The sequence below is a fragment of the Cetorhinus maximus genome, chromosome 25, assembly GCF_964194155.1.
Source record: "Cetorhinus maximus chromosome 25, sCetMax3.hap1.1, whole genome shotgun sequence".
Classification (NCBI taxonomy): domain Eukaryota; kingdom Metazoa; phylum Chordata; class Chondrichthyes; order Lamniformes; family Cetorhinidae; genus Cetorhinus; species Cetorhinus maximus.
The window spans coordinates 19,481,097-19,501,319 of NC_135903.1; the positions used below are offsets into that span (position 1 = coordinate 19,481,097).

Sequence of the window (20,223 nt, forward strand, 5' to 3'; positions counted from 1 at the left end):
CACTGAACTTTGGTACTTACTAGTTTATGAAGTCTACAGCTTGAGTCTTGAGTTGATCTGCACTGTGTAGATCTGCCAGAATTAAAATTTCTGCTGCATTTTCTACAGACAAATTGCTGCAAAGAGCATCCTCACACATCACCTTTAAGCGCTCCAGGGCGTACTGAAACAATAAAGAGTTTGGATCATTTAGAAACAGAAGACCAGACAAGTGTTAAAATACCAAAGTTCAGTTACCACCATTGAAACTAGTTAAAATCATACTGCCTTTTTTATAAAATACATTCAATTGAAAAAAAAATCACAGTACATTCAACCATATCCAGGGCTGATGCAATAGTATTAGGCAAACCTTCAGCCCCACCCCAACAATTAGCTTTTGAAAATGAATATTGTGTACTAGTATGAATAAAATTTCTGTTTATAACTACAGATTTATTTTATATGAAAAAGGGAATGATGACACTTGCTGTACATTCTCATTGTTCTACACTTTTCACAGGATATGTACTAGGAGAAATGCACTTTATAATGTGCAATATGGCTCACGTAGTGTCATACTATGTGTTCCTGCAACAGTTACTAGCTGACTTTATGCATAATTTAGACAAATCAATAATAATTGATAGAGTGGGCTAGATTAAATTACATTCTTTGATATTATTTACTGGTTCGTAGTTTTGGAATAGTCACGTAGATGCAAAAATTTGTAAAATTATCAGAAACAGAATGATGAATATGAAATTTTGGGAAAGACTGCAATGTCAATACATGGAAATCTATATGTGTGTCAGTATATGTGGATTTATATTAGTAGATCTAGTCCTTTGATTCCCACTATTGAAGCCTGTTGGTTTACTTATGTAGTTTCATGAATGGTTCATTCAGTTTTTTGCCATCTCGCAAATTTTGCCACTCTAGGCAACTGCCTAATTTGCCTGATGGTTGCACCAGCCCTGACCATATCCATTTCTTGCTCAGAGCTAAGATACATACTCACTCTAAACTGAGTTTTTGATTTTAGTTTCTGCAATTCTAAAATGCATGCATACTAACAGTTTGAATGTTAGGACCATTGTAGCAACCTGACCTGCTTAAAATTTAAATGCAATTTCTAAGTTCATATTGATTTAGCCACTTGCATGGTTGCTGTATTCAACTTCAAAATAAATAGCATAGACTCACAAAACCATAGGCAATAGATGGACCAAAACCAAGAAGAAATAATGAAACTAGGGCTGGGGTTTTCCGGCCCCGTCAGGGGTAGGACCCACCGTGGGCAAGGCGGCGCCCCAGCCAGACGTCCACTGACTTGCAGCGGGACCAGAAGATCACGGAGGCAGAAAATCCCACCCTAGAGAACATTTATGACTTCATATCATATTCTTGTAAACTAATTTGATGCGTGGCACTAATTAGGCTGTGAACAATCTCTAATGGGTTGACAATTCAGGAGTTTATAAAAACCAGGTGAGACATTCAGATCAGAGTACAAAATATTTGTTGTCACTTTACTTGTACAGTGCTGCTTGTCATCAGTGAAGCATCAAACTATTTATAACTACTAAATAATCTCAAGCTCTACAGCTCTACAGTTTTGGTCCATACAATAAACTCAAACCATTGTTTAAGAGCATGCACAATTTGACAAAGATAATTGACATGATCACACTATATATTAGAAAATATAGTTCAGTATACTCAACTGTTCAATATGTTTATAGACCTGCATTTTACATCTCAACCCTGAGAAAACATGCTACCAACTGAGTTTCTAATTTTCTTTGAGAGAAGTTTATTCCACACCTGCTGCCAATCCACAGAATGGGCTAATTTGTGACTTAAGGCAAAAGGGATAAGTGAAGCACTGAAGCCTCAATCCCTCAATGGCAGAAGAGACAGCTGCAGTGTGCATTATACCCTGTGAGTTGAAATAGTGTACATTGCTAAATTACTATATTAATGAATGAAATAACTTTAAAAATTTTAAGTGTGAAAGATACGTGTTAACACTTTCTACCTCCCTCCTGCTCCCTGACTTTCACTTGTTTCTTGCTTTCCCCTCCTGAACCCTTGCTGTGAGCGGGGTCAAGGAGGAATGGGGGCAAGGGTCGGTGAGTGGGCGAGGATCAGCGAGGGAAGCGGTGAATGGGTGAGGGAAGCGGTGAATGGGTGAGGGAAGCAGAGAGTGGGCGAGTGTTGGGGAGGGAAGCGGGCGAGGGTCAGAGAAGGAAGTGACAAACCGGGTGGGGGGCGTCAGGAAGGAAAGCGGCAGGGGGTCAAGGAGGGAAGCATCGAGTGGGAGAGTGTTGGGGTCAGGAAGATGGTGCCAACTGGATCATTCGAAAGACATTAAAGCAGATGTACCGGCACTAAGTGCGCAGACCAGCCCCACTATATCTGCAATGCTAAAGCAGAACACCACTATATGAGGCAACTTACTGTAGTACTTTCAACACAGTTTTTAAAACTGGAGCTGGCGCCGCCTAGTGCATATGGCAAGCCGACCCAAGTTAACATACGAGCAGGAGTAGGCCATTTAGCCCCTCGAGTCTATTCCACCATTCAATGAAATCCATATACGTACCTTTGCTCCATACTGATTAATGCCATTGGCTGACAAAAATCTATCAATTTCAGTTTTACAATTAACAATTGACCTAGCATCAATTACCATTCGCAGAAGGGTGTTCCAAACTTCTACCATCCTTTCCAAAAGGTGAGTTTCCTAATTTCACTCCCGCGAGATCTGACTCCAGGTTAGACTATGTGCCCTAGTCTTAAACTCAACAACTAGCATAAATAGTTTCTCGCAATCAACCCTTTTCATTCAATATCTTGAAGTGCAATCCTTCCTTGCAGCTTAACCCTTAGTTAACAGGGACTGCAGTGGCCAATTGTGTAAAATCACAAGTTTCCTAAGTTTTCATTGTTCACGTTTGCCATCAGTGGTCAAAGAAAGCAGTTTTCTATAAGCCTCAGGTCTATAAACATCAGCAACAGTGAAGCACTACAACTTCAAATGCCCTATTTTTGCAGTTCAAGTCAAGTGCAAATAATTGATACCAGCTAATCAATAAAAGTGTCAATGAATTAGAATTTCATAATGCATCAAGTAGGTATAATTTCTGAATTGTAACTTACCAACCATGTAGTAGTAATTATGGTTTTATTTAGTGTGCAATGTACCTTTAAGAATAATACTCAAGGAAGATCACATGATCTGTCGTAACCAATAGGAGAGTAGCAGGGGCTACCTCAGCAGTCAGTGCAGAGATAGAGTTGGAGTTGAAAGCACACGTGTAGTTGTTGCTGAGTATATTGTAAATAAACTTAAAAGTTTCCACCCAAGAAGTGTCTGCAGATCAACCCTATCATTAATAGCATGACTCAGCCACCCTACAACACATGTGCATTAAATAGTTCTATTGTTTTTGCACCACAAGGTAACAAAATGTACAGTTTTATTAAGAGGTATCATTGTCGGGAATCAAGCTTTGAAGATTGAGAGGTAGACAAACTCTGTCTTCTAATGGCTAAACCCCCAAGTTATGCATTGTTTAAAAGTACTGAAAGACAAAGGAGAACTAAACAAGCCATAATTTGTAACAATAGCCAAGTGTGATAAGCAGAAAAAGAACCAGATGGGCTCAAAACACCACTGTTCACCCATTTGTCCAAGTGTCAGAAATAGTTAGTATCATAATTGTTTGCATTTGAAGTAGTTTCATTTAAAAGATCTAACATATAACGAAGCAGTACTTAGGGTCTCAAGTTCTTGCTTCACATTGCTTATTCTGAGAGGTGGCTAAGAAGGATTTTTGAAGTCGTCATCCATGTATCATTTAATCCAGAAAATTAGTCAGTAGCACCGCTAATATTTCTGAATTTTGTTGATGTGGAACAATTTATTTAAGAAGTATTGTATTACTAGCTTCTTGCTATATTCTACCATAGTTAAATATATTTACAAGTAGAATAATTACACAACCAATCAGTTTTAGTTTGAATACACACTATGCTTAAGGCTACACAAGTTTAAGTTCCTGGGATGGGTTTGGGGGTGGTGGGATCAGTCTGCTTACAGGAGTTGCCTTTTTCTGTGAAAGCAAATTAAAAGTATCGGCAACAAGTTCATATTTTAACAGAAGGTACAGACCACTTATGATGCAACAAATCAAAGTTTTTTGTGGTGATTTAATGTCAACTATTAAGCATCTTATTTGTTGATGTAACATCAATTAGATTATAACACTGATTAGAACATAAGTCATAGACATGTCTATGGACAAATCATTTAACTAGCATCACAACTGTAATACAGGGGCAATCATGAATGGACATTAAAAAGTAATATTATGAAAGCTGAAATGCTTCAGATGTTGCAGTGCATGACTCAGTTTTTCCTAGGGTTTAAAAAAAAAATGCTAGAACTCCAACAATATGTACAAAACAGAAGATCACACATCTAATCTGCACAGCAACTCAGAACCAATCTCCAATGATAAAGCCTGATCTAAAACCTTGCTTTTGCTTTGGGGTAGGTAAAGATACCCAAAGTGAATAGCCCCTAGTACTCTAATTTCAATGTCATTCAAAACGATTTTGTTGCTTAGTTAAATACTTCCCACTCACCTTATCAGCAGCTGCAAGTAAGTCATCTGCCATTTTGTCAAGATTTGGAGCCTTCCCCGTATAAATAAAGCACATCATCTCCTTAAAGACTTCAGGTTCCACATCATTAATTTCCACTCGGTTCTGTATAAAATTAAGGGGGGCGGGGAGGTGGGGTGAGCGGAAGAGAGATTTTCAGTTTAAATTGTGATTGCTGCTCATTGTCTACCTTTCCTTTATGACAAATCTAAAGAACAAAATGGAATTCAGTATTGAAATTCAACTCTTGGTCTTCTAATTACACAGTTACGGCTTTTACGTGAAGAATACTGTGCAGAAATGTCCTGCTGTTCCATAATTTCTCCTAATTGTCCTTTATCACCCCAACACTAGAAACAATTCTGCTGGATAAAATCTGCAGCTTTTTGTGTATCTTGATTATTAGAAGCTGCAAAGCACGAAAAATGTTTAAAGGAGGGATGAGAGGAGAAACACTTTGAATGTATCCTCATGTAATCTTCAGTGTATTAGAGTATACAGCACAACAGTCCATTGCATACTTTCCCACGGCCATGTAGGCCTAGGTCCGCACACAGGCTGTGCTGAAGTCAAAACCCAGTTAAAACATAAGTGATTGTTCTAGAGTTTAAGCATGCCCCAGTCACTGATCACACCAAGGCAGCCTGGAGAGAAGATCACTCAATATGACAAATCATTAATGAGTGGGATAACTGGTCTTTTCACACACATCTTATTTAAAGAAAATGGAGACTCAGCAAGTGTTTTAAATAATACTCAACCAAGGTATTTTTCTTTCCCATTGACTGGGGCACAATTAGTTAACATTGTATCATAAACAAAGTACAGCAACTATTATTTCTGCTTGCAAATTACACGTACATACCTTCTTGCTTTCTTCCATTTCATGCTCAAACATAGCACTGAAGACTGGGGAACGAGCTAAATGTAAAGAAATTTTTTTTTAATTTGACTATTCTAATTCAAGCAATCAGGCTCCAATTAACCACCAGTGATTGACTGTAAATGTTTAAACCACTACATTTAGTGCAATGAAGGTACTAAACATAAATCACAACACTTACCTAAATCAGCTTATGCATATGCACTTTGGGCAATTTTAAAATCTAAAACCTGAAAGGAGACTCAAACTGCCACCTTATATTTAATTGTTCATACCATATTTGCACATGTGAATTGTGTTATATACATCAATTTCTAAGCATCCTAGTACTGAACAAACCACATGATCATAAAAGCATATATATGGGTCAATATTTCAGTTTGAATTTATGCTTAAAGCTATTGAAGAAACAATGTCAACTAAGAACTGCAGCAAAGATATTACAGAATCAAGCCTATGGATTTCATAGTTTCAATGCCTGAAATTGGGTGCCATAATAGGCCTAAAGTTTTTAATGTTCAATCTAAATAAATCTGGTGCCACTCTGCCAGGACAGTTTTTCTGTAATATTGCAAAGGACTGATCTACCATATACACAACAATATTCTATTTATTCAATGGTCATTTTTTTTTGGGGGGGGGGGCGTAAAAGGAAAAATTCTTGGCGTTTCATATGGCACTCCTCCAGAATCTGCCTCTTAACACTAATTTATCAATCATTTCATCAAAAATCAGAAAATTATGTTTGGTAATAAACATTTTCTGCCAACTACAGCCAATTCCTATGGACAGAACTGTAGATTTAAGTCACCAGATGCAACATCCTGTGATGAGCAACTCATCTCCAGACTCCCCAAAGCCTGTCCACCGTCTACAAGGCACAAGTCAGCAGTGTAATGGAATACTCTCCACTTGCCTGGATGAGTGCAGCTCCAACAACACTCAAGAAGCTTGCCACAATCCAGGACAAAGCAGCCTTCTTGATTGGCACCTCTTCCACAAGCATTCACTCCCTCCACCACGACGAACAGTGGCAGCAGTATGCACCATCTACAAAATGCACTGTAGAAACTCACCAAGGCTCCTTAGACAGCACGGCCCACGACCATTACCATCTAGAAGGACAAGGTCAGCAGATACATGGGAACACCATCACCTAGAAATTCCCCTCCAAGCCACTCACCATCCTGACTTGAAAATATATCACCGTTCCTTCACTGTCGCTGGGTCCAAATCCTGGAACTCCCTCCCTAACAGCACTGTGGGCGTACCTATACCACAGGCGCTGCAGCAGTTCAAGAGGGCAGCTCACCATCACCTTGTCAAGGGCAATTAGGGATGGGTAAGAAATGTCAGCCTAGCCAGCAACACCTACATCCTGTAAATGAATTTTTAAAAATCCATTCAACAGTTTCAGCTGACATATAATGAGTGGTTATGATGCGACAGATTTGGACCTCTCAGGACAGAGGTCCTGGTTATGGGCGATGGCCACAATCCTAATTTGAGCTGTTCTTCATGTTCCACGTGTGCAACAAATGGCCATATCTTCCCTGGTCCGCTTTCAAACAGTTGAGGGTTGTTACCATTTTCTATGGAACACTGAAACCTGGAACTTCAACATTCTGTGATAAACAACATATAATTTTTAAGTTGAATTTTTATCTATATGTATTTTTGTGTTAAGAAAGGTAAGATGGTTCCACGTTCATTTAGGTATTTTTTTTAATTGACCTTGGTGTCTAGAAGTCTGGGTGAACCTGTAGGGGTTTGAAGTTTAGTGATTTTGGGAAAAATCACAAGTAGAAAAGCTGGGCTGTTGACGAGGATCAAGTGACACAGACAGAGAAAGATGGGAGAATTCAGTGTCTGTCAGAGAGTGACAACAGGGATTTTTCAGTTCTTTGAGATAAGTAGTACTACAAGGCTGCTGGGAGACTGAGTTTAGGGAACTCATATGTTTGCTCTGCAGCTGGAGCAATAGTGAGTTTAGTGTGTAGTCTTGCACATCTCACAGAGATACAAGTTAGTGAGAAGCATAAAGTGCATGCTCAAGAATTCACTGGAAGAAAGCTGCTTGCACGTGTGCCAGTTCTGAGCAAGGAGCCTGTGACAAGCTACTGATAACTCTTCACTGGTTTGTGTGTCCGTAAAGAAATGCTGGATAAAGGAATATTGGGAAATTGGATCATTTTCACTTATTTGTATTGAGACCTTTCTAACCTCTCTGTCTGGTGTAATAGTTCATTTTTCTCGTTTTAATAAATATTTTATTCTGTGTTGACCAGCAGGCTCCTGTGAATTTGTTTAGTAACTTTCCTCCATGGTTTCTCAAAAATAGTTAGGATCTATCAAACCAGGACTCTGGGACTTGACTTGTCCAGTATTATCACCAGCTGGGATTGTAACAACTTGGCTTAGTTACCAGGTTGCGGTGGGTGATGTTACGTGGTGTGCCACTGACAGGTGGGCTGTTGTCAGTTTGTAGGGTGTGGAGTGTGTTCCGGTAGGCAGTACAGGACTTCAGGCAACTATGTGGAGCTTTTTTTGAAGTCCTGTGTCAATGGGGGTGCTTCATTAGCTGTCAGCCGGTGGTGTTCTTTGAGAAGGATATTTTCCCTGCTGATATATTAGGAGGTTCAACATATTCTGGCACAGGAAGTCACTCAAGCTGTGTTGGTCTCAACTTCCCAAAAATAATCCTCATGGATTCCCACAGGTGGATATCTAACACATTTGTGTAGCAGCTCCTGAGCAATGCTCTGCTGTTGGGTAGACCAGAGCAAGTGAACAATACGTTGGCTCTGCTGACACAGGCCAGTTTCCGTATGCAATGCAGTCTCATCTTGACGTTGGCTCCAATTTTCTGGGTGTTGCTGGTAGGTCAATGTATGGTCAAGAGTGATGCCAAGATATTTTGGTGCTGGGTCATTAGTCGGTCACAGAACTGGACATGAAGTTCTTCCCTGGCCTGCGAGTTGTTCAGGTAGAAGACTGAACGACAGTCCTGGCAATTTTCAAGTGGTCCTCATGTTAAATAAGTGTTTCCACCTGAAAAGCTGCAAACTGAACCCCAGCCACCAGATTCCTGGTTCAAGCAGTAAAAGCCCATTGGTAAGTGGGTTCTCTCATGGATAACGAAGCTAAGAAACAGGATGAGCAACAAGAATATATCAGCTCAACATTAAAGGTCTATCCTGCGCAAAACAGAGTTACTTTTGCAAAAGACCATTGCAACGTCTACAAGCCACCAAATGATCTGTGGCCCAAAAGCGTAATACAGTCTGCAGCACACCCAACAACCTACAATGGCAACTTCAACAGCCAACATCACACATGGGGGTAGCTAGGACAACTGTCTGACTGGGCCCACCTTGCATGACCTAAAATTTGTGCACGACATTAAGCAGCCTGGCACTTTCCATTCCATTCCATTTCAAAGCAGGAAACGGATGCTATACATGGAAACTGCTCATATTCAGCTGTATAAATGAAATAATTAAAGGAGCTAATGAACCTACATTTCAGAGGAAGAGAAATTAATTACAAAGATTGATATAAAACTTCAGGATCCAAAATAAGTCATTCAGATAGAAAATGACATACAGCTCAATAGCAAGTGGCCAACCTCACACTAATTGCCCACTTCACTGTCTGTATTAGTAGCAATAAAATATACCACTAGTGCATGAGGATAAGGCTAGGGAGTGCTCTTTTATTTGATATTCTCATCTACACCTATTATTAAGGAGTGGGCACTTCCTGACGTAACTTCATTTCCAAAGTCACTTCAGTTCATGTTCTCATAGTAATATCTATATACTTTAGCTACATTTCCATCTCAGACATTTGCATATATAAAATTTGTTAGTTCGGTTGAGAAGGAAATTACCTATAATACTAAAACATTGTAACCAGAACACCAAAAAAATTGAAGGAAATATAAATTAATTCCATCAAAAAAACAGTGGCTGTGGCTCATTAAAACAATCTGGAAAATGGTGAACATAGTTTCACTTAAAAGCAGAGAGAATTTAATTTTCTTTGACTAACAGAGTGTGTTATTCTAAAGATTACTGCATGTAACTCTTGTAATTAAAAGAATTCTTGGTGAAAAATATTGAATATGACATCTATCTCACAAGTTGAACCCACACAACTTATTTTGGCGATTCCCATCATCAAGCGATAAATTCTTGATTCCATCTCATTATCATGCAGGAAATCCAAATACAGGGTTCTGTACCCCAAAAGCTAATTCTGACTAACTACCACAACCAAAATATCAATGCATCTTTATTTTTCAAATGCTGACCAATCTTCCAAGAAATGTGACACACTGTTTTGACCTCAGGTTTTCAGAATCCCTGGTGTGCTTTTGATTTCTTTAAAATGGTGGAACATCAGAAACAAGAGCACACTAGGTTAAAACAATTGTGTACTTTCATACATTCTGTATTAAAAGAAATTCATCAATGCTGAAATATAGTTTGATATAATCCTTGGAAATATGTCTAGTGCAAAGCTTTACTGGTGCAAGAATGTTCCAAACCTGCGAGAATTGCTTTATGCGCTTGAAACTCTTGGCCAGCTACACAAAGGCAACAATCTGTAAACCTAGAATTCTCCCATAATCCTCCAAGTTCATCTGCTAACCGGCATTCAGGAACTTTCACCATATTCATGGTGTTCTGGCCTGATATATTCACTGAATCCTGGACCACGCTAACCTAGGATGTAAAAGAAAACACAAATATAGTGTTACACCAAGGCACAGCTGTTGACACTAAATCCTTTGTTTTCCAATCAGCATTATTTAAAATAAATGAACCACCATCAGTATTAAAATAATGCCGATTGGAAAATCCAGGCTTAAAGTCTTTTTGTGCATAAACTTTGTACAAAACCATTGGAGTCAGGGTGGGTAAACATAATACAGGTTGAAAGGGCACAGAGAAATCATTACAATGCATTTCCTACTTTGATAATCTATTGATTTGTTGAAATGCCACTTTTCTTATAAATTCAAATGTCAATACAAGAATATGCCCCAAAGCTTGACTGACACGGCCTGCAAAATTTACTCAACTTTGAAAGCAACTGAAACAGCAATTTGTGCATTAAGAGAACAGTACAATTTATCAAAGTCATTTCCAATCAAAATCACTGTAAACGTTTTTATCGTCTTCCCAAAAAGATTTCTTCTTTCATAATTGCCTGCAGCTTAATTTCCAGCAAGTTTGCTAATGCACACAATAGTTTAAACAGCTGTTAAGCAAACATATTCAAATTGGTAGTGATAAAAATGAACACAAGATATATGAAACTATTACTTTTGAATACAGAGCAACATATAATGTTATGCCAGCATTGTTTATCTACTAATGGAAGACATGCGTTATATCCTAATGTAGACATTTAACAGCCAATATATGAAGAACAGAACTGAGAGGTTAAAATAATTACTTCCAAGTTTGGAAGTATGTTAAACAATCCATCTTTATCCATGAAAATAAATCACAGGCTCATTAGCATCTAGGAACAATCTGGTCAACCCTCATCACAGAAGGTTCATTACACTATGCGGAGTGATAATATAAAGCTTGGCTTAATGCAGGCGTTGCAGTATAAGGGTCTGGCACATCTAGAGTTAATGTGGGACTGAGTACAGTACCTTCCACACAGTGATGTAAGAGAACATATGACTCACACCAAGGGATCAGTATGGTGTTGGACAGAGTTGTGTGCAGACCAAAGCATGGAGACAGCTCCTAGCTTGTACTCTTAACTGCATCTTTGTAAATAGTTCTAGTAGTTAATAAAGACTTACAATTAATCTACTTCAGGCCATGAAGACTTCATTAAAACCTACCAAGATGTAACCAACATCCCACAACAGACATTACAACAGTACTGATTTTAACCTCGTTAGTTGGTGGATATTGATTATAGTTGGTTAGGGAACTTACTGAAGTCATCTGAACTGATGGAACTGGTGTAAAAAATGTAACCAAGAGATGGAATTTTAGACAAATGTGGCCCTCTAAGTGCAACACTGAAGCCTCTTTCACTTCAATACAGCCACAGTATTGGACTTTAGCTCTTTATACTCTGAACTGCGTAGAAAATGGCCTCCTATCTTCATAGAAACTGCCCACAATGTGATCTCAGATTAAGAAATAGTTGCAGACGGTCTGAATGGAGAGGCCATTATTGTTTTACAATAGGCCTGCAAAACATGAAAAATATAAATTCAAAAGACATCTCTACAAAGCTGTCTTCTACATAAGTGCATTACTGTGAGAGAGGCTGTTTTAGCACATTTATTAAGTAATTAAAGTTATGAGAGATTTAAGATGGGAAAAAGAAATGGAAATAATCATATAAGATTGCTTTCTAGAAACATCTGCCAAAAAAATATTTGTGTAGGGCATCAAGGTCACATTTGGCCAAGACACCTCTCCTCCCCCTCCAGTCAAACAGCCTGTCAGCCCTCTCAGGCTCCCAGCTAAGTGTCCCAAGGCAACAAAACCTACTCTTACATATTAAAAAAAAACTCAATTAAAGGCTGTAATTCTTTTGCCCAAATCAAAAACATACACAACCCCATATGTATAGGAGTACCGAAGCACAGAATTACAAACAAAACCAAAGTTTTAAAGAAAAAAGTGCAGCTCTTCACAATTTCTTCAAATAATGATGAAAAACAACCTACCATTTACCCCACAAATCAGTCACAAAATATACTTGAACATTTGCAGGAACAGCTATAATCATGTCTGCCTCATCATTATTTCCAAAACCTTACTTGTTTTGCACTATTAAAGTGAGGGACTTGCCTCTCATCTGATAAAACTGTTTTTTGGAGTTCCCACAAGACTCCTTCAAGCTCCCATATATTCTACACAAACAAGCAACTTTCAAAGTGCTCATTTATATAACACCTACATCAAATATAATTTGATGCATGCATGATCCAGATGATTGAAAAAAAAATCTAATTTTTATCCAACTTACAGTATATAAGGCCATTATCTCAGAGGACAATACTTGGGACATTATCCTATTGATACATTTCATGCCACTGACCATGAGGTAATCTTCACTGCAAAATCATAGGCAAACATTAATTTCTTTGCCTGGAGGAAGCAATGATAAGGACACTAAAGCATTCCAATAAAATTGGCACCTAAAAGATATTTATATGGTACGTAAGAGTAAGCAGGACCAGACAAACAACGAGGGAGAGGGCAAGAAGTAGCTTCATATGCAAAAGTCAAATTATTTTTGAAGGATTAAGAAAGAATGAGATCAGTAAACCATCTACCCCATTTAGTCTCCAAACAAGAATAAAAAGTATGTCAAGGCAATACAACAGCTGGGGCTAAAGTCACGGGTCTACACCTTCAAATTCATCTCGGAAAACACCACTGCCTTAGACAATGACGAATTGGGTTAAGTAAAGATGGAAATAGGCAAGACAAATTTCTTGGAGACCATGTCCTTAAAAACATCCCTGTGAAAGTTAGCTTGAGAAATGAATAATAGACAATCAAATCTTTGTGTGTGCGCCCTGCCCTACTAGTGAGTAACATAAGGAGGTACAGATACTACCCAATTTGTCAACTGCTGCTAAGGGTTTCCAGAAGTCCCATGCTCCAAAATAAACAAATTAGGTGTATTTCCTATGTGTGCATAACAACCAAGTTCAGGGACAATTCTTCAGAATGAAAGAAATGCTAGGTGATGGATAAAGCTATTGAGACAAACTAAATTCAAACAACTTCAGAGAGAAAGAATAGGCTTGAGAAATTCTCCTGTCCACATGCCAAAAATGAGCAGGCAAAACAGCAAAGTAGCAGCCTTTAAAAAAGAAACACTGTCAATCGCAGAGACCAATGAAATCAAACTGAAGATTAAGTTTCCCCCATCAGTGTCTGCCTGAGGTGGGTGGAAAAAAAATTTCATCTATTAGTATTTGAGGTTACAAAAGGTTCTTTGACACATCATGTCCCTGTAGGTTGAAATGACAGTCATGACATTTATGGCTACTTGTTACAAGTTTTCAGAATACAGGCTTTCCTAGAGGCCAGTATTGTCACTACTGACAACTGCTGTAATCCCAGTTGTTTTAAAATCAGCCCTTTCAAAAAGCATAAAAGCAAACTGGGATTGACAGAGCATCCATTACTACTGCTCAAACAGCAGAGCATAATACTGGCAGTCACTTAGTTAAGAGCACAGTAATGTCATCGTCAAAGAGCTACACCTGTATAAGTTGCCCCCCTGCCCCATCTCCAAGCAATAATTGGTGGAAGCTGTTTGCCAATAATTTCTACTGCTTTTTTAATGCCGTAAGAGTGCGAATTGTCTGTTCTATTGAGTTTGTTTTGCACTAGCGTTATATCTGTGATGTGTTGAGGCACTGTGATGATTAAGTTCCAGATTATATATATCACCACCAAGTTGAGTCGTGACTACGCACTTTGTTTCTAAGTAATTCTGGGCCTGTCAAAATTACTTTCAAGCAAGTCCGTTCACATACTATACATTAGAAATGATCTCAGTTTCTTCTGGCCAGCTTTTGCAAAGATGGGCTCTGCATCCTCAATGCAATCTGGTAAGGGTGAAGAAAGGATTCCTCTTCCTAATCTCCATTTAGTATTTTACATGGTCATTAAAACAAGACCAGACCAAGCTACAAATACCCCATCGTCAATTAACCTGCAAAATTGTTATTGTTCTCATACTTGAGTGAAGGAACAGTGGGTTACAGCTATCCACGGAGCCATGGCCTAGTAATGAATCATCTACAGAAGAGAGGGGAGAAAACGGGAAGATAAAAATTTTCCAGACACTCATACATTAACAAATTTGCAAGCTAAATGAAGGAAATGTTTTATTTTTGAAAAGTGACATAAATTGAATTTCAGAATATATTCTGGAAAGCTAAACTGCCTTTCGCATGTATGATCAGGTGTTTTGCTGGTATTTCATGGGTTAAGCAAAAACGACTAGTAAACACAGAGATATTCCATAAAATCATTACTCCCAATTTAATTAAAACCAGTGCAAGGCCTTATCTTCCCTCAATTTTAAGAACTACAGTTGCATTTCCAGATTCATTATGTAGCTTACTGGAAGCATGCTAGAAATTAAGGGAAAATGTAACAATTTAAGCTGCTACAGTTACCATCAGTGGATAGAGTTTCTTACTTTGCACTTTGTGAAACTTGTGCAGGGTATATTAGGTGCAAAAGTTAAAACTGACTCTAAAGCAAAGTGGAGTGAGGCACACTTCACCAGAGTGATTGTACTCCATTTTCTGGAGTGCCAAGCCTCTAGATTCAGGTTGTAGTGGCACCAGCATAAAGTGAAAATGCTTCGCACCTGTGGAAAAATTGAAATATAAATGCATGCTTAGGTAAATACAGTTCCACTTTGGGTTAACATGAGTATTTCAAACTTCTTCCTCCACAGGTATTTAAAAAGAAAAACAGCACATTTCAAAAATTATTCTTAATCATGTGGGTATTTCAAACCAAACACTATGAATGGTTTCACCATCAAGCAGTTCATGATTTTGACATAGAAAAAGAAAAATCTCCATCAATTGCTTTGGCAAAGGTTGTTTTAAGGAAGGTACAAGTTTCATATTCCTGCCAGTGATCTTAGTTCATGAATCCGGTGACCTTACCAACTGTACTTGTATACAATGAACTCTTGCAAAATAGTCCCAGAAAATGCAAATAGAAAAATCTACTGAAAATTTTAAAAACATCTACTACATTCCCTGAAAATATTTCAGTCAAATCAAAGAGCATCATGGGGAGAATTACTTTTACAGTGCATGTGTGCCCAGGAACCCAGAAGGTACAATGCAGGCTGCTCACAAGTTGACCTGTTTAAGGTTGTGTGCATGCCGCACAAAAAAAATTTAAAAGGTACCATGCACTGAAAAGAAATGGAATTAAACCTGGTCTGTACAGCTCAAGTATTGAAAAAGCCACCAAGGGAGCCTTTGAAACTGGTCTTCAATGAGCTACATACCATAATTATAAAACACTGATAAATGTTGTCAGCCTTGACTCAGGAGGTAGCATTCTTGCCTTCAAGTCAGAAGGTTGTGGGTTCAAGTCCCATTCCAGGGCTTGAGCACAAGATTCAAGGATGACACACCAGTAAAGTAATGAGGAAGGGTTGCACTATTGAAGGTGCCACCTTTTGGATGAAACATTAGATGGAGACCCTGTCAGCCCTCTCAGGTGGATCTATAAGTCCCATGGCATGATGTCAAAAGAGCAGTAAGGGAGTTATCTCAGTGTACTGGTCAATATTCATTTACCACTCATTCAATATCACGTAAAAAGGTCATTATCTCACAGCTGTTTGAGAGAGCTTGCTGTGTGCAAATTGGCTGCCTGCTTTCCTACAGTACAACACTTCAAATACTTCACTGTAAAGTGCTTGGGATATCCTGAGCATGCGAAAGGCACTATATAAATGCAAATCTTTCTTTTACTAAAACTGCTTCCAGACTTAGTGTTCCAGTACAAGTATATTTTAACACGGCACTCTATATATGTGATAACTTATAAATATAAATACGGAAGAATTTAAATAGGTGGCAGCTGGCTGCTCCAACCATTACAATTACCATTACAACAACCATTACTAGATGTCCACTTGACCTCTGCAATTATTAGATATATCGAATAAAGGCATCTTGAGTGATCTCTTTACAGGCCACTTTCAGTGGAATTACACCAGAAGACTGCTACAGCGCCTGTGTCTGTTGTGGAGACAGGCAAACAGCATATGGTTGCAATAATGTAAATGATGACCAATCTCAACAGCAAGTTACTAAAAATTCCACAAAGTGTATTTTTCAGGGCAAAAATGATTCTCAAGAGCTTCCTTTACAGATAACTGAAATGACAACTGTTATGATAAAGCTAAGATTGATAAAACAGTAATTTTGACCAGACCTTTCAATATAATAATAGGCAGAGTGATTCAGAAATCTAGGGATCAGTTAATTATGCACTGATGCCCTACTGTTATATCTAGGATTTAAACAAGCTTTTTTTGTGCTCAGATTGAGTGATAAGGACCCTTGCAAGCTAAAATATTTTCCACTTTGTGATATTCAGAATTTTCAAACAAGATATATTCCAGACCCATTTCCCTGATATTGCCTCATACTTCATCCCAACTCAGCTTTCCCTGTCATTTAGAACAAAAAATTATTTTCTACAACTGCAGACTTGCTCCAACAGTCAAAAGCAAATTGAGTGCTCAGATCATGATCTATGTCAAAGAAAAGCTTTGATACCTTCTCTGCCATTACATTCATATTTAATTCCAAAAGATGAAAGGATAGCAGACCACCAATCTCTTAAATTCACCCCCATGACAGCTGAAATTACAGCTAGGTCTAACAGCTAATACACAAATGGATTGATCAATTTATAATATTTGCTTTGAAATATAAAGCTTTTAAAGTGGGTTTCTGCTTTCACAACAACAACTTATATTTATATAGCACCTTTAACACAGTGAAACATCTGAGATGCTTCACAGGAGTATTACGAAACAAAGTATGACACTGAGCTACATGAGGAGATTTGGATCAGGTGATCAAAAGCTTGGTCAAAGAGCTAGATTTTACAGAATGTGTCTTAAAGGAGGAAAGCAAGTTAGAGGGGGGAAACAGTGGAGGGTGGGTATTCCAGAGCTTGGATCCTAGGAAACTGAAGGCACAGCTACCAACAGTGGAGCAATGATCATTGGAAACGGACAAGAGGCCAGAATTTGAGGAGCGCAGATATTTCGGACAGTTTTTACAGAGATGGGAAGGGGCAAAGCCATGGTGGGATTCGAAAACAAGGATGATAATTTTAAAATGAAGACATTGTTTTACAGGGAGTCAGTGTAGGTTAGCGAGTACAGAGGCGATAGGGGAATGGGGTTTGCTGCGAGTTAAGACACGGACAGCAAAGTTTTAGATGACCTCAAGTTTGAGGAGGGTAGAATGTAGGGGAACAGCCAGAAGTACATTGAAATAGTCAAGCCTGGAAGTAACAAAGACATGGATGAGGGTTTCAGCAGCAGATCAGCTGAGACAGGGACAAAGTTGAACGATGTTACAGGGGTAAAAATAGGCGGTCTTAGAGATGGGGGAAGCTCATCTCAGGTTCAAATGTGACACCAAGGTTGCAAACAGACTGGCTTAATCCCAGACGACTGCCAGAGAGAGAGAGAGATGGAGGGTTGGTCGTTAGGGAACAGAGTTGGGAGTGGCGATTGAAAACAATGACTTCAGTCTTCCCAATATTTAATTGAAAGAAATTTCTGCTCTGCCAGTACTAGATGTCTGATAAGCAGTCTGATAACTTAGCAATGGTGGCGTTGTCGAAAGAGAGATGGTGAGGTAGAGCTGGGTGTCATCAGCACATGTCAAAACAAATGGCGTGCCTTTGGATGAAGTTGCCAGCATGAAGGTGAGAAATAGGGGCCAAGGATTGATCCTTGGGGGAGATACCAGAGATAACAGTGCAGGAACAGGGAGAGGGGCACTTGCAAGTGATTCTGTGGCTATGTTTAGATAGACAGTAATAGAACCATACGAGAGCAGGCTCATCCAGCTGGACGACAGTGGCGAGGTGGTGGAAGAGATGGTGATGTCAGCCATGTCAAAGGCAGCAGGAAGGTCGAGAAGAATTTGGGGGGCGAGTTTACTTTTGTCACAGTCACATAGGATGGCATTTGTGACTTTGAAAAGAGCACTGTGGTACTATGGCAGAGGCAGAAACTTGATTGGAGGGATTCAAATATGGAGTTCTGGGAAAGATGGGAATGGATTTGGGAGGCGACAGCACTTTTACGGACTTTGGGAGGAAAGGCTGATTGGTAATGGGGCAGTAGTTTACAAGGACAGAGGGGTCAAGTTCTTTTGTTTCTGAGGAGGGGGTGATGACAGCAGATTTAAAGGAGAGAGGAACAACATTTGAAGAGAGAACACTGCTTACAATCTCAATAACATAGGCACCAGTAGGGGATACTGGGTTATCAGCAGTTTAGTGGTAATAAGATTGAGGAAACAGGAGGTTGATCTCATGGACAAGATGAGCTCAGAGAGGGCAGGAGGAGAGGCAGGAGAGAAACGAGAGAAAGATGCGAGTTCAGGGCTAGAGCAAGGAGGAGCACTGAAGAAATTCTGGTCAGGTGGGCTAGTGAAAGGGAGCAAAGTGGCAGAAGCAGCTGATTGGATTGTCTCAACCTTAGTGACAAAGAAGCTCATGAGCTCCTAACACTTGCTGTTGGAGGTGAGGGAGGAAGGGAAGGGGAGAGGGGTTTAAGATAATGGCCTGACAGTCGAGAAATGAAGCCGATTTTGGGGTGGGGGCAGGGGTTATCTTTCCATTCCAGGATGAGCCATTTTAGCAGATGAGAGTTGGATCCATTGGTGTTTTAAATGGTCCAGCCACATCTTGCAGTGGATGGCTAAACCATTTGTGCACCATATTCTTTCAAGTCTGCATCCCTTGCACTTAAGTGAGCAGAGATAAGGGCTGTGCCACGGCAACGGCCAAGGTGCTGTACATTTCAGTGAGGCCTTAAGACAAGGATCACTTCAATTGCTTAAGCCCATTTCAGAATTTAACACTTCTAGAAATTTGTGTTTTAAAAGGCAAATTGGATAGCTCCATATTCAACCTCACGAAAACAGAAAATCCCACAAAAACAAAATGGAAGTATGTTGAGTCACAAGCATTGACAATAGGATTAAAAATTACCCACACCAGTATTACTGAACAAAATTGGACGTCTACCTCATCCATTAAACCTGTCAATTACTATTTATTCACAACATTGCCACAAAGGCAAATATGGATCAAACTGAATGCACTCATCATCCAAGGCATTGTTGGCTAAAACAAATAAGAATAAACCTTGAATGAGGACACTCAAACCAAATACTTTAGCTATTTTAAGCAGCTCCCATTGAGACTAGAAGGAGTTCATCAGTCTGAAAGTCATATTAATTTTCCAATATGCTCTTTCTACTAGAAATCACAGTGAATAAACCAATGTTGCTGTGACTATGGCCAGGATTTTCCGTGCCTGCTGGCGTCAGGCATGCTCGGTGATGTGAGCAGACAATATGGCGAAAAGGCCAAAAATTGGTTTCATGATATCGTGAAACCAGTTTGCGATCGTCCGCTCAGCCCATTGATGGCGAGCTGCATTCCCTGCCATCAGACGTCAGGAACCTCATTGCAATACATCAGCATATCAATATGAGGCCAGGCCACTGGACTCATCCCCCCCACCGTCGGCAGGAAAACACACCAACGTGTTTCACAACAGCATATATAAGGCTTGCACTTGGTGGGCTGCACTTCGCTCAGGACGTCAAGGTTTGTTTGCCTACCTTGCCTTCAGTCAGCACTTGCAGTCATCAATTCCAGGCTTCCAGCACCAGAACACTCACTTTTAAGGGGGCTCACGGGTAGGTCTCTACCTACCAGATCAGCCACATGTGGGTGGCTTTTCAATGAATACAGGGCTAGGGCTTGCTTGGGGAAGGGGGAGAATTGGCCTCAGGCAAGGGAAGAGGCTGCAGAACGAGGGCTTTACTGGGGAAGGAGGGTATCCCAGGACGTGTGTGGGGTACGTGTTGA

At 39.5% G+C, this 20,223-nt stretch overlaps 1 protein-coding gene across 4 annotated transcripts in view; it reads right to left on the reverse strand.

Moving 5' to 3' along the window:
• The window catches only part of spop (speckle type BTB/POZ protein), a 121,600-nt gene that overhangs the window by 19,659 nt on the left and 81,718 nt on the right, over positions 1-20,223 (reverse strand). For all 4 annotated transcript variants that reach the window (XM_078529582.1, XM_078529583.1, XM_078529585.1 and 1 more), the window contains 4 exons: positions 10,089-10,266; positions 5,519-5,574; positions 4,636-4,758; positions 21-163 (listed from right to left, as the gene is read on the reverse strand). In XM_078529582.1, the coding sequence (XP_078385708.1) occupies positions 21-163; positions 4,636-4,758; positions 5,519-5,574; positions 10,089-10,266 (500 nt within the window). The remainder of the gene's footprint in view (positions 1-20; positions 164-4,635; positions 4,759-5,518; positions 5,575-10,088; positions 10,267-20,223) is intronic.